General features: G+C 31.8%; 2 protein-coding genes and 1 long non-coding RNA gene across 5 annotated transcripts; 2 read left to right on the forward strand and 1 right to left on the reverse strand.

Annotated features, from left to right (window-relative positions):
• The first annotated feature begins 2,354 nt into the window (after positions 1–2,354).
• On the forward strand, positions 2,355–6,065 carry LOC112783296 (uncharacterized). Of its 3 annotated transcripts, none has more exons than XR_003193404.2 (9): positions 2,355–2,980; positions 3,143–3,294; positions 3,383–3,436; positions 3,581–3,639; positions 3,738–4,000; positions 4,121–4,253; positions 4,364–4,475; positions 5,437–5,580; positions 5,808–6,065. It is a non-coding gene; the product is annotated as an uncharacterized lncRNA (long non-coding RNA). The 3 variants fall into 3 exon arrangements; XR_003193362.2 differs by having other exon boundaries at positions 5,445–5,580; XR_003193408.2 differs by lacking the exon at positions 5,808–6,065 and having other exon boundaries at positions 2,357–2,980; positions 3,581–3,663; positions 5,445–5,580.
• Positions 6,066–7,860: 1,795 nt separating this feature from the next.
• On the reverse strand, positions 7,861–9,514 carry LOC112710742 (uncharacterized). The gene is made up of 2 exons (XM_025763142.1): positions 8,926–9,514; positions 7,861–8,636 (listed from the first exon to the last, which is right to left on the reverse strand). Exons 1-2 carry the CDS (start codon positions 9,512–9,514, stop codon positions 7,861–7,863), a joined length of 1,365 nt encoding a protein of 454 aa, XP_025618927.1.
• A 2,729-nt stretch (positions 9,515–12,243) lies between these two features.
• Positions 12,244–17,638, forward strand: LOC112783486 (uncharacterized). Its single transcript, XM_025826485.3, has 10 exons — positions 12,244–12,729; positions 13,030–13,140; positions 13,255–13,371; positions 13,855–14,373; positions 14,867–15,210; positions 15,348–15,447; positions 15,581–15,640; positions 15,876–15,959; positions 16,044–16,160; positions 16,833–17,638. The coding sequence occupies exons 1-10, from the start codon at positions 12,670–12,672 to the stop codon at positions 17,133–17,135; spliced, it is 1,815 nt and encodes a 604-aa protein (XP_025682270.1). The 5' UTR covers positions 12,244–12,669; the 3' UTR covers positions 17,136–17,638.
• Positions 17,639–18,721: the final 1,083 nt, after the last annotated feature.

The raw sequence follows: 18,721 nt of genomic DNA on the forward strand, positions 1-18,721 counted from the left end.
CTCTTTTAAAAATAATTAAATTGGTATCTTAATTTACAAAGTGTAAATATTGGTTCATTCATAATTCAACAGCCATTAACACAATGTTATTATAAAACATTACATTATAATGTGTCATCTCTAACATTAACATAATATAATGTGCCTAAAACTTTAATATATATAAGCAAATAAGTGTTTTAAATTAGTTAATTAGATTTATTGTAGTATCAATACCAATATAAAATTAATTAATTAAAATGAGTCTACTTAATTAATTTATAATATTTATATATTTGATCATATTAAAATCTCAATAACATAACTTTATTATTGAAGATATCACTTCAGTATTATAACAAGACACTTATTCAAATGAAAATATTAAAAATATTATTTTATAAAAATTTTTATATAAAAAATGTGCTTTATTTATTTAATTACACTTTTAAAAAATAATATTTTTATAATATATTAAATCAAACCCTACAATTTATTATTTAATGATAAAAAAATACATATTCATATAAAGACAATTATAAAATCTTCATAATAATATCCACTATTTATAACTATCTATATCAACACTTTGTTAACAACATTAAAATTAAAGATAAATACAGACTCACGATTTATAAATTTACAGATTAATTTAATTATTTTTAAAAATCAAAAGTTATTTTAATAAAATTTTAAAAATCAAGTTGAGTATTACCTTTTTATTCATGTAAATTATTGAAAATCATACTTACTTTAATATGGTATGTTTAAAGATTTCCCAATTTAAAGTTTTAGTAGTCACATTTTTGTAGTAAAGAATAAATACATGAAATTTATATTGTTCTACATAAATAATTTTACTTGATATATAAATCCCTAAACAGCAAACAAAAGCGGAATAATATAAATTTTATAATTGTAATACTCACATCATTAAAGTTTAACAGTAGGTTTAGAATAAAACCATGATGCATTAGAAGTTTTGATGAAACTAATTACCGAAATAAAATTATTAGTATTGATACGGATACAATAATCAAATTATTTTATAAGTCATTATTTATAACTTTAACATATAATATTTATAACTATATATTTATTATATTTAATATTATATAATTATTTTAATAAAACATAAAAATACAAAATAAGTTAAACGATACTTAAAATATATATACAAAATACAATAATTTTAAATTAATTTAAATTAATTTTTTATTGTCTCTTACTTTTTTTAAAATATCAATTATTATAGTATATATAAAATTAAAAATATCTGATAATTAAAAAGATTAACAAAAAAATTCAGAATTTATTTTATTTAATATATATTATATTAAATAAAATAAATTTAAATTTTTTTTATCTTTCTAATATTATCGATATAAAATAATTCATGCATAAGTGTGCACGAGAAAGCATACGAAAGACAAAGTATACGTCCAATAGTAAAGAGTAATGATAAGAGTTTTTTAATTTTGATATGGGGTTGGCGTTGGCGTTTTTCAACGTTATGGAGGTTTGGGGTGTTTGACGGAAATGTGACGGCGCAGCTAAAGAAATCGGTGGCACCGATTGGGGGGAAGGAAATCGGTGGGACCGATTTCTGGGAACGGGAGGTGCTGAAATCGGTGGCACCGATTGGTGACCCGTTGCCACATGTCGCGCATGCAGCTGGCTCCCGTGGTGGCCCGTGACCCTTATCTCTATTTCCCCTACCGTATACCCCTCTCTCTTTCACTCTCCAACACTCTCTCTTTCACTCTCAACTTTCCCTTTCTACTTCCTCTCAACCCCACTCCTTCACCATTGTTGGACCACCACAGATCAGGGAAAGAATAAGAAAAAAATGCCAAAAAAAAGGAAAACTAAGGAAGTAAATCAACCGGAGCTTCATATTGTTAATTATCTTGGAGATTCAAATCATGTAAGTTTTTTTTTCATAATTTTATTTAATGATAATGATAGTGATAATTTTAGATTTTATTAACAGTATATATTGTAATGACACTAAGTAGAAACACTACAAGAAAAAAGTCCTGTCGGCACACTTTTTTCTTGTCACGCTTTTAAAGCGTGCCCAAAAGTGGTTTATGGGCACACTTTTGCGAAGGTGGCCACTGATTTGTGATTTGGGCACGTTTTTTTTGCCACGCTTGAAAAACGTGGCCATAGAAGAAAATCGGCACGCTTTTACGAGGGTGGCCACTTATTTAAAATTTGGCCACGCTTTTTTATTGCCACGCTTGAAAAGCGTACCTATAGAGAGAAATCGGTACGCTTTAAAAGAGTGACTAATTTTTTTTTAACAGTCATATTTTTAAAGCGTGCCGATATACTGTGTTTATATAGGCACCCTCAAAAGCGTACCAATAGAGTGCCGCCCTATTTTTTACACACTTCACTTTTTTCTAAGTTAACTTTTAACCTATAGAAGTTATAACTGCTCATACACTTCACTTTTATTTCCAAATTCATTTTTAACCTAGAAGATAACCTAAAAGCAAGCCATCGCACCCAGCAAGCCGTCGCACTAAGTTCATCACTGCCCATCGCCAAGGCCGTTGCACCACACAGCTCGCCGTCATGTTCATCTAACCCTCACACCCAGCCCTTCATCTAACCCTCACACCCATCCCTCTCTCTGTCGCACCCAACCCCGCGCCATCAACGATCTCTCGCACCCAACCCTCGCACCATCGACACAACCCTTGTTAGATTCGGAACCCTCCATCGGCGCTGCTCCGTCCACGCACTCAGTGGTCTCTGTCTCGGCGTGCCCTCCTACTCCCTCAGTGGTCTCTGTCTCGCAAACCCTCGTTGGATTCGGAACCTCAATCGTTGCTCACTCTATTTCGCAAACCCTCAATCGCCGATCCTCCCTCCGTGGTTCAGCACCCGTCGCGTTGCCGTCTCCCTCTCTGAAATCGTCGCGTCGCCGTCTCCCTCTCCCTCACTCGTCGCACCTTCGTCAGCCATGTTCAACGTTCGCAGTGCCGTGGTAAATTATTTGGTCAATTTTTTCCTTGATCTAATTATTTGATTTTGAATTTGATTTTCTTGGTTCTTCATTTTTTTCTAGATTTCTTTTTTGTTCTAATATGATCCGTCGTTTAGGGTTTTTTTTCCAAACTTTTTGACATTTGGTTCTGTTCTGCTGCAGCTGTGGTAGTGCTCAGCTACTGATATGTGGTGCTCATTCTTTGAGTTTATTCTTTGCTGAATCTCGTTTGGCAGAGAATACCTCTAGATTTTTTGCAAGGTGACAAATTTAGAGCAGCAACAGATAATTACATTAGGCCTCTCCTAACTAAGGTATTCAAGTTTCTTGTTAGCTTCAAATTATGCCTCGTTCAGGCTTTTCGAAGTTGATTGTGATTTCTTTCTTTTGTATTCTCTCCAGGGAGTTCCATCTCTTTTCTCTGATCTTTCGTCTTTGTATAATCAGCCTGGGAAGGTCAGCTTTATCCCTTACATTTCTATCACTGAAAAACTATGAGATATTTGATTATATTTTTTCTTCCATCATGTTATATAATGGAAGAAGATAAGCTTCCTATGGGTTCTGATTGTTCTTTTTATTCTTTTGAACTTTGTTCAGGCAGACATTTTGGAACAACTTATTCTTGTATTTTTTTTCACAGCGCTCTTCAAGCTAAGGTATATTAAAGATCAGATAGCGAAGTAGGTAGCTTAATTGCTTCAGTGAATATAGGTTTTAAAGGCTAGCTAGTAATTAATTACTACTGTATATATAGATAGAGAGTGATGATGAGGAATTAGAAGAAGAGAATAATAATGAAGCAAAGGAGGAGGAGGAGGATAACAATGAAGAAGGGAATTTAACAAACCCAAGTAGCAGCAGCACAGCATCAAGAGAAGGGAAGAGAGGGAGTGGTGTGAGGCAATATGTGAGATCAAAGATGCCAAGGCTTTGTTGGACTCCTAATCTTCATCTCTCCTTTGTCCATGTTGTTCAGAGGCTTGGAGGTCAAGAAAGTAATTCCACTCTCAAACATTTGTAAGAATACACTTCAATTTGACTTGGGAGGAGTTCAATTTGATAAAATGGTCTGTTTCAATCTTTTTTTAAGTGATTCTTCTGTCTTGTGTCTATCTTCTGAGTATGCTACTATTGTAGGTTCCTTATCTAGGCAACTTTCTGTGCAAAGCAGTTTTGCTGAAGCTGCTGCAATGACAGTAAGTTTTGGACATTCATGGACCAGTTCTAGCTTTAGTTCTTGAGAAGTTGAAACCATATGGAGGCCTTCAAGGTAGGGTTTTGTATCATAGCTCATTCTTAATCCACTTTGTTGCTCCGGGTTAATGATTAACATGAGTATTCTTATGTTTATTTTCTTTCCGATGCAATATTTGTGCTTAGAATCATTCGAATCTGCTAAGGCAATTTCAGTGGGTGCATCAAAAGGTGTTCAAAGGCTAGGAAATCAACTGCTAATGGTGTTACAAAACACGAAAATAAAGCTGCATCTTCGGTATGTTTGAGTTTGTGTTGGTTGATTGCTTTTAAGATAATAGAACTGAAAACATATTGTCACAAAACACTGTAGGAGTAGTGAGACAGGGTTGCTTGAGCTCAATTAACAAGTTTTGAATTTGGATTAGTTCTGCAAACACCACTGCCAATGCTTTAAACTCTGAAAACAACATAAATAAATATATAAATAATTGAAGTAGTTGTAAAATGTGTGAAGAGGAAAGGATTTGATTTTGTGCTCCTAAATCCAAAAGATTGTAAGGTGGCAGTAATGGTTAGATACCAAGCTCTAAGAGCTTATTTCAAACCATATATTGCCTTGTTTAGTTTGCAAACAAGGTTTGAATTTAAGTAAACAAAACTAGGGAGTTGAGACATGTAAATAGTCTTTGTTAGATTTGCATTTAGAAAAGCATCATGAAAATTATACTGCTTCACTGCTCAACCTTTTGATAAAGCTATGATTAAGATTATTCTAATAGTTACAGGTTTGATAATAGGTGAGAAAACCTTATCAAAATCCACACCTGCTGTTTGTGTATATCTACAAGCAACTAACATTGCTTTATGCCTAAGAATGTTTGAGTTTGTGTTGGTTGATTGCTTTTAAGATTTGTTTGGCTTCCTAACTACTTGATTCATCATCTTGATTGTGGGCTGTTGCAACAAAGGGTGCTAGGTCTGAGCCTATCTCTGTCCAAGATATAACGCTTCAGTCTCAAGCTTTATTAAATGTTAAGGATTCAAACAAGGAATTGCTAAGCTCTGTATACCATAATCTACTTTAAAATTCTGTGTGTTTCCTAACTGGATGCAGAGTTCAAACTTTTTTTTTGGCTAAGCTCTATATACATTTGATGTTTGCTAAGCTCTATATACATTTGATGTTGCTATTTATATATGTATCATTTTTTACAACCTTTAATCCCATTAGCTATTATTAGTTTATTACTTTAAAGATTTGTAGGTTGCGTGAAGGTGTGGGTATAGCACCATGCAATGCTGCTGAATATCGTGCAGTGATATTAGGAATGAGATATGCTCTTAAAAAGGGATTTTCTTTTATCCGTATCCAGGGCGACTCCAAGCTTGTTTGCATGCAGGTTGGCCATCTTTTATGCTTACATCAGTTAGTTTATTCTGGTATACATGAGCTATTTTTGTTGTTTTCTTTATAGTTTGATGAAATTTTTTATATAATTTTGTATTATCCTGTACAGGATACGGGAACATACACTAGTTATTATAAAAAGGGGCTACTAATTTTAATTACTAAGTGACAAATTTGACATGATTGAAATTAGTACTGATTTTGTACTTTGTTGTACAGTTCTCATGCATACAGGTTACTGTTGCCCAACAGCTTCTACACCTCTAATAGCTATACAAGAGTTGCGTGCAACCATTCGTGTGCTACAAATTAGTCTAGATGTTGTTTAGGAATTAGATTAGATTTTTTATAACATAGAATTGTAATTTTTTTAAATGTTTATTTTGAAATTAGAATTTGTTTTTTTTTAAATGTTTTATTCATGTTTTATCATGTACATAATTCATATAAATCAATGGAAGAGTAATTTTTTAGTAATATTTTATTTGAAAGATTAATTTATTAGTATTTCTATTTTTCTTATTTTTCTTTTTTTTTATTTGAAAAAGGATTAGGCCACGTTTTTGAAGTGCAACGACAAGTTTTTAATTTTTGGCACGCTTTAAAAGCGTGGCTGTATATCCATATTTCGGCACGCTTTAAAAGTGTGGCTACAAGGTTATATATACAGTTACGCTCTTAAGCGTGCCAATAGGTAAAAGCGTGGCAAAAAGTAAAGCGTACCAATAGATCAAGAAAAGCGTACCGATAGATCAACCGGCACGCTGGCAGATGTGACCCTTTTAAAAGCGTGTCGGTAGCTCAAAAAGCGTGGCGAAAAATTATCGGTACGCTTTTTTGCACCTTTCGGTACACTTTAAAAACGTGGCAAAAAGCTTATTTTCTTGTAGTGAAATTAGAAATTAAACATATATGTATGTATTTTATTATTAGGTGGTTAGAAATAGAAATAAAAATAGGAATAAACCTTGTATGTATGTATGTATGGAGATGAGATGAATGTTTGTTTGTTGAGATGAATGTTTGTTTGTTTGTACTGGTGATGAAGATGAAGCTCTCTGGGTAATGTATATTATTTAAAAAAAAAGAAAAAAATATTTGAAAAAATAGTACATTAAAAAAAAGAAAGGAAAATCTGTACCTAATAAATTGGAATAGGGAGATATTAATATATTGTTGTTGTTATTGTCAGTGTTAGTAATCGAATTTAATTAATTATTACGATTAATAATAAAAATTTTATTAGTTATTTTATTTATGATCGTTAATTATTATGATTAATAATAAAATTAGTATATATACTGTTTGAATAATAATAATAATAATAATAAATTAGTATGTTGTTTGGTTTATAATAATAATAATAATAATAATAAATAATAATAATAGAAAAATTAGTATGTATGTTATTTGAATAATAATAATAATAATAATAATAATAATAATAATAATAATAATAATAATAAATTAGTATGGTACGTTTTATACGAATAATAATAATAATAACAATAATAATAATCATAATAATAGTTTAGTATGCTGTTTGAATATAATAATAATAATGATAATAATAATAATAATAATAATAAAAAATTTGGTATGGTTTTTTTTATACGAATAATAATAATAATTACAATAATAATAATCATAATAATAGAGAAATTAGTATGTATGTATGCTGTTTGAATAATAATAATAATAATAATAATAATAATAATAATAATAATAATAATAATAATAATAATGTCGCCTTAACAAGTGCAGTGACTGGGAGATTGCGTGTACCCTTTAAGACGGAGTTGATACATTCCACAAGATTGGTGGTCATATGACCCTATCGGTAACCACCATCAAATGCCAAAGCATACTGCTCACGAAGGATCCGATCAAGCCAATTGGTGTAAGCCTCACCCCGTTCCTTTAATCGTTCATAGCGCATCTGGTACTCCCTGGTCGTCCTTGAATATCCTATGAAAAACATTCAGTCAACTATGAACACCAGTCTATTTTGATCGTGCTTACAATAAATTAAAAGTTCATTGTATACAAACTTACCAATGTTGACGATAAGCTTCTGCAGGTAAGGTGCTTTGAACTTCCTCAAGAAGTTGGACTCAATATGCCTGATACAAAATATATGGAAAGCTCTGGGAGGAGACCACGCCCCATTACTTCGTTCAATAGCTGACCTAATCGAATCGTGTCGATCGGAGATTAGTCCGACACCATCACGGGTCACCACATGTTGACGCAGGTTGCTCAGAAAAAAGTGTCATGCATCAGAAGTCTCTCCCTCCACTATGGCAAATGCAATAGGCACGATGTTGTTATTACCATCTTGTGACACTGCAACCAATAAACAACCCTTGTATTTTCCATACAAATGAGTCCCGTCCACCTGCACCACTGGCTTGCAGTGTCTGAAGGCCCTTATACAGGGGTAATAACTCCAGAAGACTCTATGTAGAACACGTATATCAGGAACCAAATCATCTCCCTGGTAAGCTGGCATTGTTTCAAAGTGAACCACTGCTGATGGCTCTTTGTGGCACATGGCCTCAAACCATATCGGCAAAGCTTCATACGATGCTTCCCAACTTCCAAAAATTGATTCGACCGCCTGCTGCTTTGCTAACCAAGCCTTGGGATAACTGATGGTGTAGTTAAACTTTGACTGGATATCAGCAATTACTGATTTCACCTTTATAGACGGGTCAACCTCTACCAACGGCTTTATTGCTTCTGCAACTGTCTTGGAATCCAGCTTCGAATGGTCTTGAGAAATAGTAGACCTGGTACAAGTATGACTTCCATTGTACCTCCTTATCTCCCAACAGTACTTCTTCTGCATTTTGGTTACCCGGATCAACCAGTCACAACCATTCCCATATTCTATACATTTGGCATAGAATGTCGTCGGTTCCGACTCATATACCCGATAGTCCACACCTCTCCGGATGGTATAATCTTTCATTGCCTTGATTACTGCCTCCCTTGAGCTGAATTCCATCCCCACTGTGAACTCACCATCCGCCACAACAGGAGGGGCTACATACATCAAAAGTAACAAATGCTTCATTATGTACTCAGTAAGAAGTCCTTCATTACAACTCAATTAATAAACATACTTTACTAGGTAAGATCGTTATAGTCTTATTTTTCTCTATTCCATCTACGTAAACAACAATTAAAATATCATTCACAACAAATAATTATTAATTAATAAAAAAATCAAACGCTATGCTCACAAATGCCTGGTCACATATCACATACATTACTCATCTGACTTATCGATCTGCTACTTCAGAGATTCACGTAGCTAGCTAGGTTTACGCACCTGTATTCATATATTGCGGAAACTCCGGTGCGTGCATAGCCCCCAAATCCAACGACCGCATGAAAGAAGGCTCCTGAAACGGATGCGGGTTTGCTAGTGCATTTGCAACTTCCGCCACATCTGCGTTCATGGCGCCAACAGCTTCTTCTTCGTCCTCACCTGGACCGACGATCTCATAGTTACTTTCAAATTCATCTTCGCTTTCACTATTATAATCTTCCAACTCAATGTTACGGTCTGCTTCAGATTGCTCAAACTCAATATATAACTCGATGCACGATATTCGGTGGCGATTTTCCATGTACATTGAAAACATTTCCTGCATACTCGCTTCGTCCATCACATACTTGGTTTGAAATTGAACAAACCCGCCAAACACAGGTAAAGGATACCTGTACAAAATACACGATATTCTCCTACATCTTTGCGTGCCTATCTTCTCACAAATCACACCTTTCAACTCCTCAAATGACAATGTGAACGGAATAACAACATCTAATGGATTTTCACACACAAATTGAACTCCCTCATATGTTTGTAATAAGATCTGTCCGTAGTAATAAATCTTCAATACAACTCTATCATCCATAACACTATCTATTCCCAGCCTCAGAAATTTTTTTTATAAAAATGAAAGAGAAGAATCAGAGAAGAGAAGAGAAGAGAGGAGAAGAGGATGAACATTAGCGAACGAGGAAGAAATGGGGCTTCTGTGATACCACCATCCGCTTTTTGTGTTGACTAAGGGCAAATCGGAGGAACCGACCGCTGCACACCCAAATCGGTGGGACCGATTGGTGAACCCGGATTAAAATAAAATTAGACCACACACAAATCGGTGGCACCGATTTCATACCCAACAGCCTCCTCCTTCCACAAATCGGTCCCACCGATTTTACCCCTCACTCACACAAATCGGTGGTACCGATTTCTCCTACTTCAAATCGGTGCCACCGATTTCTTCCCCCCTAAATTCCAAAAACGCAGCGCCGTCATAACAGTGTAAATCACCCATAATCATCATATTCCAGCATAACTCACACCCCAATATCATATCTAAAAAAATGAGCCTAATGATAACCTATAAAAATTTAAATCATGATATATATAATTAATTCTAGCAAAAAGCGACTAAATAATCCCTCCGTTTCATAATAATTCATAAAATATTTGTCTAATTTATAATATTTGGTGGTATTAAATTAATGTTTTTTACCTTTAATTACCTATAATAATAATAATAATAATAATAATAATATAATTTTAAAAAAGAAAATAAGTGTAATATTAACTGAATTTTTTTTAAAAAAATAATTTGTTTGTTTACATAATTTTCTAGAATTTAATTTTAATATATTTTAGTATAAATAATTTAGAGCAATGCTAGGGGCCAGCAATTTTTGTGATTGTTAGCCATCAACTAGCCATCAATGATGATTTGATGGTGTGAGATTGGTATGAGATTTCATCCAATGGCTCACCTTTCTCTGCTGGTTACATGCTGGCCAAAATTCAATAAAACTGCTGGCTTCCTAGACTTTTCCTATAATTTATATGTGCGTCTAATTATATAATATTATGTCCACCAAAATAATTACTCTTTATATTAACTATGTCTATGTAAATAGTCATTTAAAAAAATTAATATAATTAAACGATCACATAATTAATTTTTTTTGTTGGTTTATATTTTTTTTTGTTTTAGTTTAGAATGGCAAGAGTAAATTCATTATTAAGAGTATAGTCATGTTCTTAATGGTGGTAAAACTTATGATTGATAAATGAAAAAATTCGAGTACATTTAATTTTATGTGAAATTGATAATTAAGAGCGATTAAATAATTTAATTTATTTAACTAAATTTTTATCTAATAATTTTTAATTATCAATTTTACGTGAAGTTGATTGCACCTGAATTTTTACCTACTGATCAAATATAAAAAAATAATATCAGTAAATCTAATTTAGTGTTTCAGTTTTGGATACCTAATTTTTACTTATCAATTAAATTATATTTAAAGATCCGAATTCCAAATAACATTAATTTATAGACTCTAGTATTGACTGTATTGTACGCATGCCTTTATTTTAGGCAGCCAGATAACTAATAATGACCACTACTTGCACGAATGCATCATAGAAGCAGAAAAGAAAAGTATCGTTCACAAATTTCAGTTTTTTTTTTCAGTTTTTTTTTTTCTTTTAAGTGTGTTTTTGTCTTGCAATTTTTTTAAATATATACAACATTAAATTTATATCAATTTTATTTATAATATTTTAAATATAAAATTTAATTTTAATACACTAATAATATAAAATATTTTATACAGTCGTACAATTATATCCGTTTTTTAGATGACTATTCACACAATCAATGTAAAAAATAATTATTTTTATTCATGTGATACATGTATAAACACGATTTTATATTAGTAATACATCAAAATTAAATTTTTAAATATATTTTAATTCTACTCATACACGTTAATTGCGTCTATTATAACAATTTGATTTTAAAATATAAACTAAATATAAGGTACAAAAATAATTCAAAATCAAATATTATTAATACATGAGTTAATTAAAGCTTAATTCAAACATTAAAAAATTAATAATATATAAAAGGTGCTTTTAAAACTTGCCACAATCACTAAAAGATAAAGACATTCATTATTTTTTGGACAATGTTAGATTATGAACAAATTTTTTTTTTTAATATTTAGTCATACTCTAAATTTTGAGTATTAAATTCTATATCATAAATTTTAAGAGCAACTATAATATTAACTATTATTTTAATTTTTTTATCTCACAAAATAACACATCAATATTTGTGAGACCATATATTATAATAATAATTTTTATATTAAATATAAAATTTTATCACTCTAATCTTTAGTCTCAATTCAACATAAATTTTTATATTATTTTTAATTATTCTATTAAAATAATTATACAAATAACAAAATTGTATTAATTTTTTATTGAAGTAATATTATTTCTTTAAAGTAAGTGGTTTCATTTCATCTATCTATTCTAATGCAAATTTTAATTTTAAATAAATTTATTTTTTATTAGTATCAAAAGCGATATTCCAAAAATACTCTATTAGAATTGTTCTAAATCTCAATTTTAATAATATAAAAATAAAATATTAATTAATATTAATAAAAAATATTAATCTCTAATGCAAAAAAAATCCCTAATATTTTCCTTAATACTTAATCTTATTTTATGGTCAAACTTTAGTTGAATATATGAAGTTGTCTATTTGTGATTGAATTAGTGTGAAACGCAAAACACAAGTGGAAGCCCTTTGGTTTATGTTAGACGAGGCAAAGAAAGAAGCTTTGACAACTGCCTTGCCCTCGTCGTTTTCCTTCCTTCTTCTGCACCTTTCGTCTTTTCCTTCTGTCTTTCACTCTCTCCGAGACCTCTCGCTATTATAACAATATATATAATATTCAATTAAATAAATAAACAAACAAATTAGTAATAAAAAAAAACCCTTTGGCTGCAGAAGCTGTCATTTTTATTTGTTTTGTGTTTCAGGATCTTTCAATTTTCCCGCTCTGTATATAGAAAACCTTCGTTACTTCTCTTTCTATCCTTTCTTCTTCTCCTTCTTTCAATTTTTTGAACATGTTTTCTTCTTAAGCTATATAAACTGAAGCAGTGGTTTCAGATATTCCATTGTTATATATATTGTCTTTCTCGTTTTCCGGGAAAGTGGAGAAGTAAAATATGAATACCAGAGCACGCACCAGTCTTCACTCCATGAAAGCACCTTTAAATGCTTCCAAAGTAATTTCTTCTTCGTCTTCTAGATTCTTTTTTTTTTCTATTTGTTTTTAAATGTTTCTGAATAGTTGAAAAGCAAAAGCTTGATATTCCAAAGCCTTAACTTAATCGCAAGAATGGAATTTTGATTTTGCTTAACTCAGAAAAAGTTGTGCACTTTTCACCCAAATCTGAAAAATTCGGTTCTTTAACTCCCCTCAAGAAACGAATAGTTCTGCTCTTTATTTTCTTTCTCCTTTTTATTTTTTATTTTCTAATTTTCTGGCTTATAGATTTGTTTATTTGTGAAATGTGTGAAAGCAGAACAAGATGGAAAATACTATTAGAGGGAGCAGCAGAACAATGGCTTCTCAGAAAGCCGCGAAAAACGTTCGTCGATCTAATCGAGAAAGGAAAATGGCTCTGATACAAGATGTATTTCAATCTTCCTCATCGTATCATATACTACAATATTATCTTTGTTTTAATTTTTGTTCATTCTTTCATCTCAGTTCCATGAAAGAATGAATTGCTTTTCTCAATTTTCAGTTAGACAAGTTGAAGAGGAAGCTCCAGCATGAAGAGAATGTTCATAGAGCCCTAGAAAGAGCATTTACAAGACCATTGGGTGCATTACCTCGTCTTCCTCCTTATCTTCCTCCATATGTTAGTATCTCTATATCTTCATTGTTCCAAGTATTTCAGACATTGAAATCGTTGTGTCCAAATCATACACGAGTTCATTTGTATTATCATCCTCCAGCTTAGTCCGTTTACCACTACAAAAATTGAATTTCTAAAGGGACAGATATCATGAATTTTTTTATATAAAAGAGTTACATTTTGTTAGATATCTCGTTGCAGTTTAAACGAGTCATCTAACAGTCTCAATTCACTCTATAAATTGGTTAGTTCACTTTGCTCTCATTCAAACACACACACACACAATTATATTATATTATGGTTATTCAATTTCCTCAGTTCCACAATGTTGTCACTTTGGAAATTTGATCATCTTAATGCATCTAGATATAAATTTGAGTTATGGACGGATCAAATTCTCAAAGTAACATATGTTATGGAACAAAAGAAGTATCTTACATGATAGATGGTAAAGTAATTAGGACTCTTTTGTATGTGTTAATTTAGACATTAGAGCTTCTGGCTGAAGTAGCAGTGTTGGAGGAGGAGGTGGTTCGACTCGAAGAACAGGTTGTGAATTTCAGACAAGGTTTATATCAAGAAGCTGTTTACATTTCCTCCAAGAGAAATGCAGAAAATATGAACGACTCTATTGAGCAAAACACAGCAAGAATCTCAAAACATCAAAGATCAAAGTCATTTTCACAGAGCGAGTTTCATTCGATGACAATGGGAAGGCCTCAGCCTTCTCTTGCCAGAAGTGCTTCCAGCAGGAAGCTGTTTTCCTCTGACGTTGCGACCGATCACACAGGGAAGCTAGTCAACGGGAGGCAGTTTCACAGAAAACAAGAGTCATTTTCATCTATTCCAGAAGAGGGAAAAGGAAAAGAGAATAGATTGTTTAGTAACTTGGTTAAGGATAAGCAATCACCGGAAAAGAAAACTGCCAAAGTCAATATCCCTATGAAGAAATCTCCACTGAAACAAGAATCAGCTGAAAAGTGCATGGATCACTTCAAGTTACAGGTAAACTCCTTTGCTTTCTTTCTTTCTTCTTATATTTTTTTGTATCCGTAACTCCATTCATTCCATCGCAAGTGTGATAGATAGTTTAGAACAGATGAGATAATAAACGTACTTGTCCAATATAATTATCAGTCTTTTAAAAAATGTGTTTATTCAGAAAGTTAAGCAGCATTCGTTAACTTTTTCATTTTTCCCTACTGATAAGGAAGAAACGGGGAAAGAGTATGTTGTGAGAGAGTTAACATAATCTAAGAATAGTTAATTAGCATAATTTCGTACAATCAATTTAAGCCATCTAAAATGGAGATGTTTCTAATCATTTTGTAATCCATATGCGTAATTAAAATTGGACAATGAGTGAGTATCCTTTATGAATGACTTATCTAGGAATCATTTGTCTATAAGTTGTTTTGAACCTAAACAAGCTGATTTTCAAATGAATATTGTATATGATTTTCATGTCGCTTAGACAACTGCTTCTTTGTCTTGCCAGCTGGATTGGAGATTAGCAGATCAAGAAATGGCACAGAGTTCATCAACTTCGTCTTCAGATGATAAGGTGGTAGAAGTTGATAGCACCCCTAACAGAATTTCAGAGGATACTGTTAAGTGCTTGTGTAGCATATTTTTAAGAATCGGAACATCCAATGACTTTTTGATGGAGCCGAGAACGCCGCCATACTCTGACAGGGAAAGCAGCAAGGAAAAAGATCAGTTGTGTGATCCTTATGGTATCTGTTCGGAATCCAAAACAACAGATGTTGGTCCATACAAAAATTTTTGTGAGGTTAAAGGCTCTGTTGATCTCAGCAGAACAACAAGTACCCATAGATTAAAGTAAGTAAAGTTGATGTTGCAAGTTACTATCTATCTATCTATCTATCATTTCCTGAATATGTATGCATAATTAAAACTAGACAGTTATTGCGACCGGAGTATCTATCTAATATTCTAATCTTTCCCTACATGATCAGGTCCCTGCTTGGGAAGCTTGCCTCTCTGAATTTGAAGGGTCTTTCTCATCAGGAAAAGCTTGCATTCTGGATAAACATTTATAATTCCTGCATGCTCAATGTAAGTAGCCTTTCTTTTTTAAGTCCCTAATTTACTATCCCCATTATTGTGGTAAAGACTGTAGAGATGTCACCTTTGTTTGCTTGTCACAAATCCTCAGTACCGAAAATGCCTTTTGTTTCCAATATTGTAGGCATATTTAGAGCATGGAATACCTGAGAGTCCTGAAATGGTTGTGGCACTAATGCAGAAGGTACAGTGATCTGGCTCAATCTTTTCTACATATATTTATTCTTGTGGAAGGAAAGCTATATTCTCATTCTTAACTATCAACTTTACATAAAGAAGTGCATATGAGTTTTCACTATTTTGAGGACAAAAACGATGATTTACTTAGGAGTTAGGACTAAAATGAAATGTTATAATTTTTCTTGTGGCACCGGTTAAAATGAAAGAATATTCATAACACATGGAAATGCTTATGCCAGGCAACAATAACAGTGGGAGGCCAGTTACTCAATGCAATTACAATAGAACACTTCATATTGAGATTGCCATATCACCTGAAGTTTGTAAGTGCAATAATCTAATATCTTCTCTTCTGCTTTTTGATGTTATATATAAATCCGTAACTTTCTCACCTTGGCTTGTTACAGACATGCCCCAAAGCGGGAAAAAACGATGAGGTAAAAGCACGAAGCATATTCGGCCTGGAATGGTGTGAGCCATTAGTGACATTTGCACTATCCTGTGGAAGCTGGTCTTCACCTGCGGTATGCTCTCTTATCATTTATCATTATTCTTTCTTAAATCAAGTTAGGATGAAAGTTTAAAGTTGAAAATTATCCGAACGACTGTGAGAACAAGCTATTTGGATTTTGGACAACCAAATTCAAGTAGGGGCATGCAAGACCCGTCCTCATTCAAAATATATTTTGTTAGATTTGGATTTTCTTGTTATTTTTATCCATGTTTTTTAATGTCAAATTTGGGTTATGTGTCGGGTCAACCCAACCCTAACCAAAGTCATATTATATAACTAAAATATATATTTTATAATAAAATTAATGATAAAATATTATATTATTATGCTTTAATTAATATTTTATATATTATATAATATTATTTTATCCTTAAATGATTTATATTTAATATTTATTAAATTTAATCTCTAAAGATTATATTTTATTAATTTGCTATATAAAATTTACAAAATTATATATACTTCACATTAATTCGGTATATTTCGAATTAGTTTAGAGTCGGATTTGACTTTTAAAAATAGTGAAGTATTGGGGTCGGATTTGAATCCAACAAAATGCACCGTCTCACCTTTTCTCGCTCACTAAACTAAATATATATTATTCTATATATTAATAATAGAAAAAAAAACTGTTTAAAACACATGTTAAACCGCTAGTGATAATACAAATTTATTCCTTCAGGTGAGGGTTTACACAGCATCAAAAGTTGATGAAGAGTTAGAAGCAGCAAAGAGAGAGTATTTACAGGCGGCAGTTGGCATCACAAAGGGGAACAAGTTGATAATTCCAAAGTTGCTTGACTGGTACTCCCTTGACTTTGCAAAGGACTTGGATTCCCTATTGGATTGGGTGTGCCTCCAACTGCCTCATGAAACAAGGAAACAAGCAGTTGAATGCCTCCAAAGAAAGGGTACAGAGTCTCTCTCACACCTAGTACAAATCATGCCCTATGATTTCAGTTTCAGGTTAATTTTGCATCAGTAACTAAGATTCTGCTCGGTAGTTGGAACATGAGACACAAATAGAGAGATACAATAATGCTATGCGTAAATAAAAAATTAATCATAGTATATTTGTGTATAAATATATATTATTTAACTTATTTTTAATATGTATTTTTTATTTTAATATATATTTTATATAGGTAGCTCATTTTTTTATATACACGATAGTTGTTAAAAATGTGTTTGAAGTTAAAAACAGGTACAACACTGCCAATTTTGTCGTTCTAAGAAGTGGAGGCGGAAAAAAAGGAGACAAATTTTCTGCACTCTGTATGCGTTGTGTCCTATCATCCTTATTAATCTGCACAGTTTTTTTAGACTACTTGTGGTGGGAGTTTTTTGATAAATTCGATAGTTCACAGGGAAAGTACATAATGCAAAGGCTTGTAATGATTTCATTTGGGAGACTGGGACTTTTAGCCTTTAGGGGTTCTGTGCTTGGTTTTAGGAAGCTATACATACATTGAGATGCAGGTTTCTTAAGACGTTCATTTGGCCATAAAATCCTTCTGGAAACTAATAATAATATCAAATATTGCTCCTAACCACATTGCATAAAAAAATGCAGCTGCAACTATCTCTTTAAAAGGAAATGGTCAACTTTATGTAGCTTGCTAAATTATAAGTTTTGATGGATAATAAAACAATCAATTTCGAATTTTATTCAACCCTAATTTAGGTGCTCAAGTGCTTACAGATAAATTGAAATGTTCATTGCATTAACGCTAAATGGAGCTTTTTGAAAAAATAATGTGTAAACCACACTACATATCATTATTTGAAAATTACTCAAAACATAGTAGTATTGTTTGGGAAATTACCATTGTTTATGAAACAATTAAATTATTATTTATGATACTAATTTATTTTTTTATACTGTTTAGTTTTTATTTTAATATTTTTTCGTAATTTATTTCGAAATTTAATTGTTACCATCAAAACTTAGTTTAACAAAATTCCTATCAAGAAGCGAATTATCATAGAAATATCTTTATTGTGCTAGAAAAAAAAAAGTAAATATAAGATATTTTTTAATTTACTGATTTTTGTTTTCTCCCAGTCCTTTCCACAAAAAAAGGAATTTAATTAATAGATAGCTAACAATGACACACAGAACAAAATTTTCACTACTGAACCTATACATTTAGTCAAAGATGGTATTATTTTTTGAGAAATGCTTTTAATTTTTGAGAAGTTAATTAATATGTTTGAAAAAGTAGAAAGATATAATTTCTCTCCATCTCAAAAATTATTTCTGTTTTCGTTAGAAATATTGGTTTTCTACCACTATTTTCACACAATGTTTTATTTGCTAGAAGTATTAGCCTTCTACAGTTCTTCTACTACTATTTTTATGCAATGTTTCATCTGTTAGAAGTATTGATCATCCACCCCTATTTTCACATAATATTGCATCTGAATCACCGGCTGTATATGTCTTTTTTAGATTTTTTTTATCATTCTATCACTGTATTTTTATTAAATTTGTATTTAACATTTGTATGGTATGGAATCCAGTTTCAATTCTATTTTGTCGCATGTGATTTTATTTTTATATAACTTGCT

The sequence above is a fragment of the Arachis hypogaea genome, chromosome 1 (genome assembly GCF_003086295.3).
Source record: "Arachis hypogaea cultivar Tifrunner chromosome 1, arahy.Tifrunner.gnm2.J5K5, whole genome shotgun sequence".
Taxonomy (NCBI): Eukaryota; Viridiplantae; Streptophyta; class Magnoliopsida; order Fabales; family Fabaceae; genus Arachis; species Arachis hypogaea.

Coding starts and splice junctions, on each gene's coding strand:
- LOC112783486 (XM_025826485.3), top strand. CDS start 12,670: ATGAATACCAGAGCACGCACCAGTCTTCACTCCATGAAAGCACCTTTA. Junction 13,141..13,254: donor AAATGGCTCTGATACAAGAT/GTATTTCAATCT, acceptor CTCAATTTTCAG/TTAGACAAGTTGAAGAGGAA. Junction 15,211..15,347: donor ACAAGTACCCATAGATTAAA/GTAAGTAAAGTT, acceptor CTACATGATCAG/GTCCCTGCTTGGGAAGCTTG.
- LOC112710742 (XM_025763142.1), bottom strand. CDS start 9,514: ATGGATGATAGAGTTGTATTGAAGATTTATTACTACGGACAGATCTTA. Junction 8,637..8,925: donor TCCGCAATATATGAATACAG/GTGCGTAAACCT, acceptor TGATGTATGTAG/CCCCTCCTGTTGTGGCGGAT.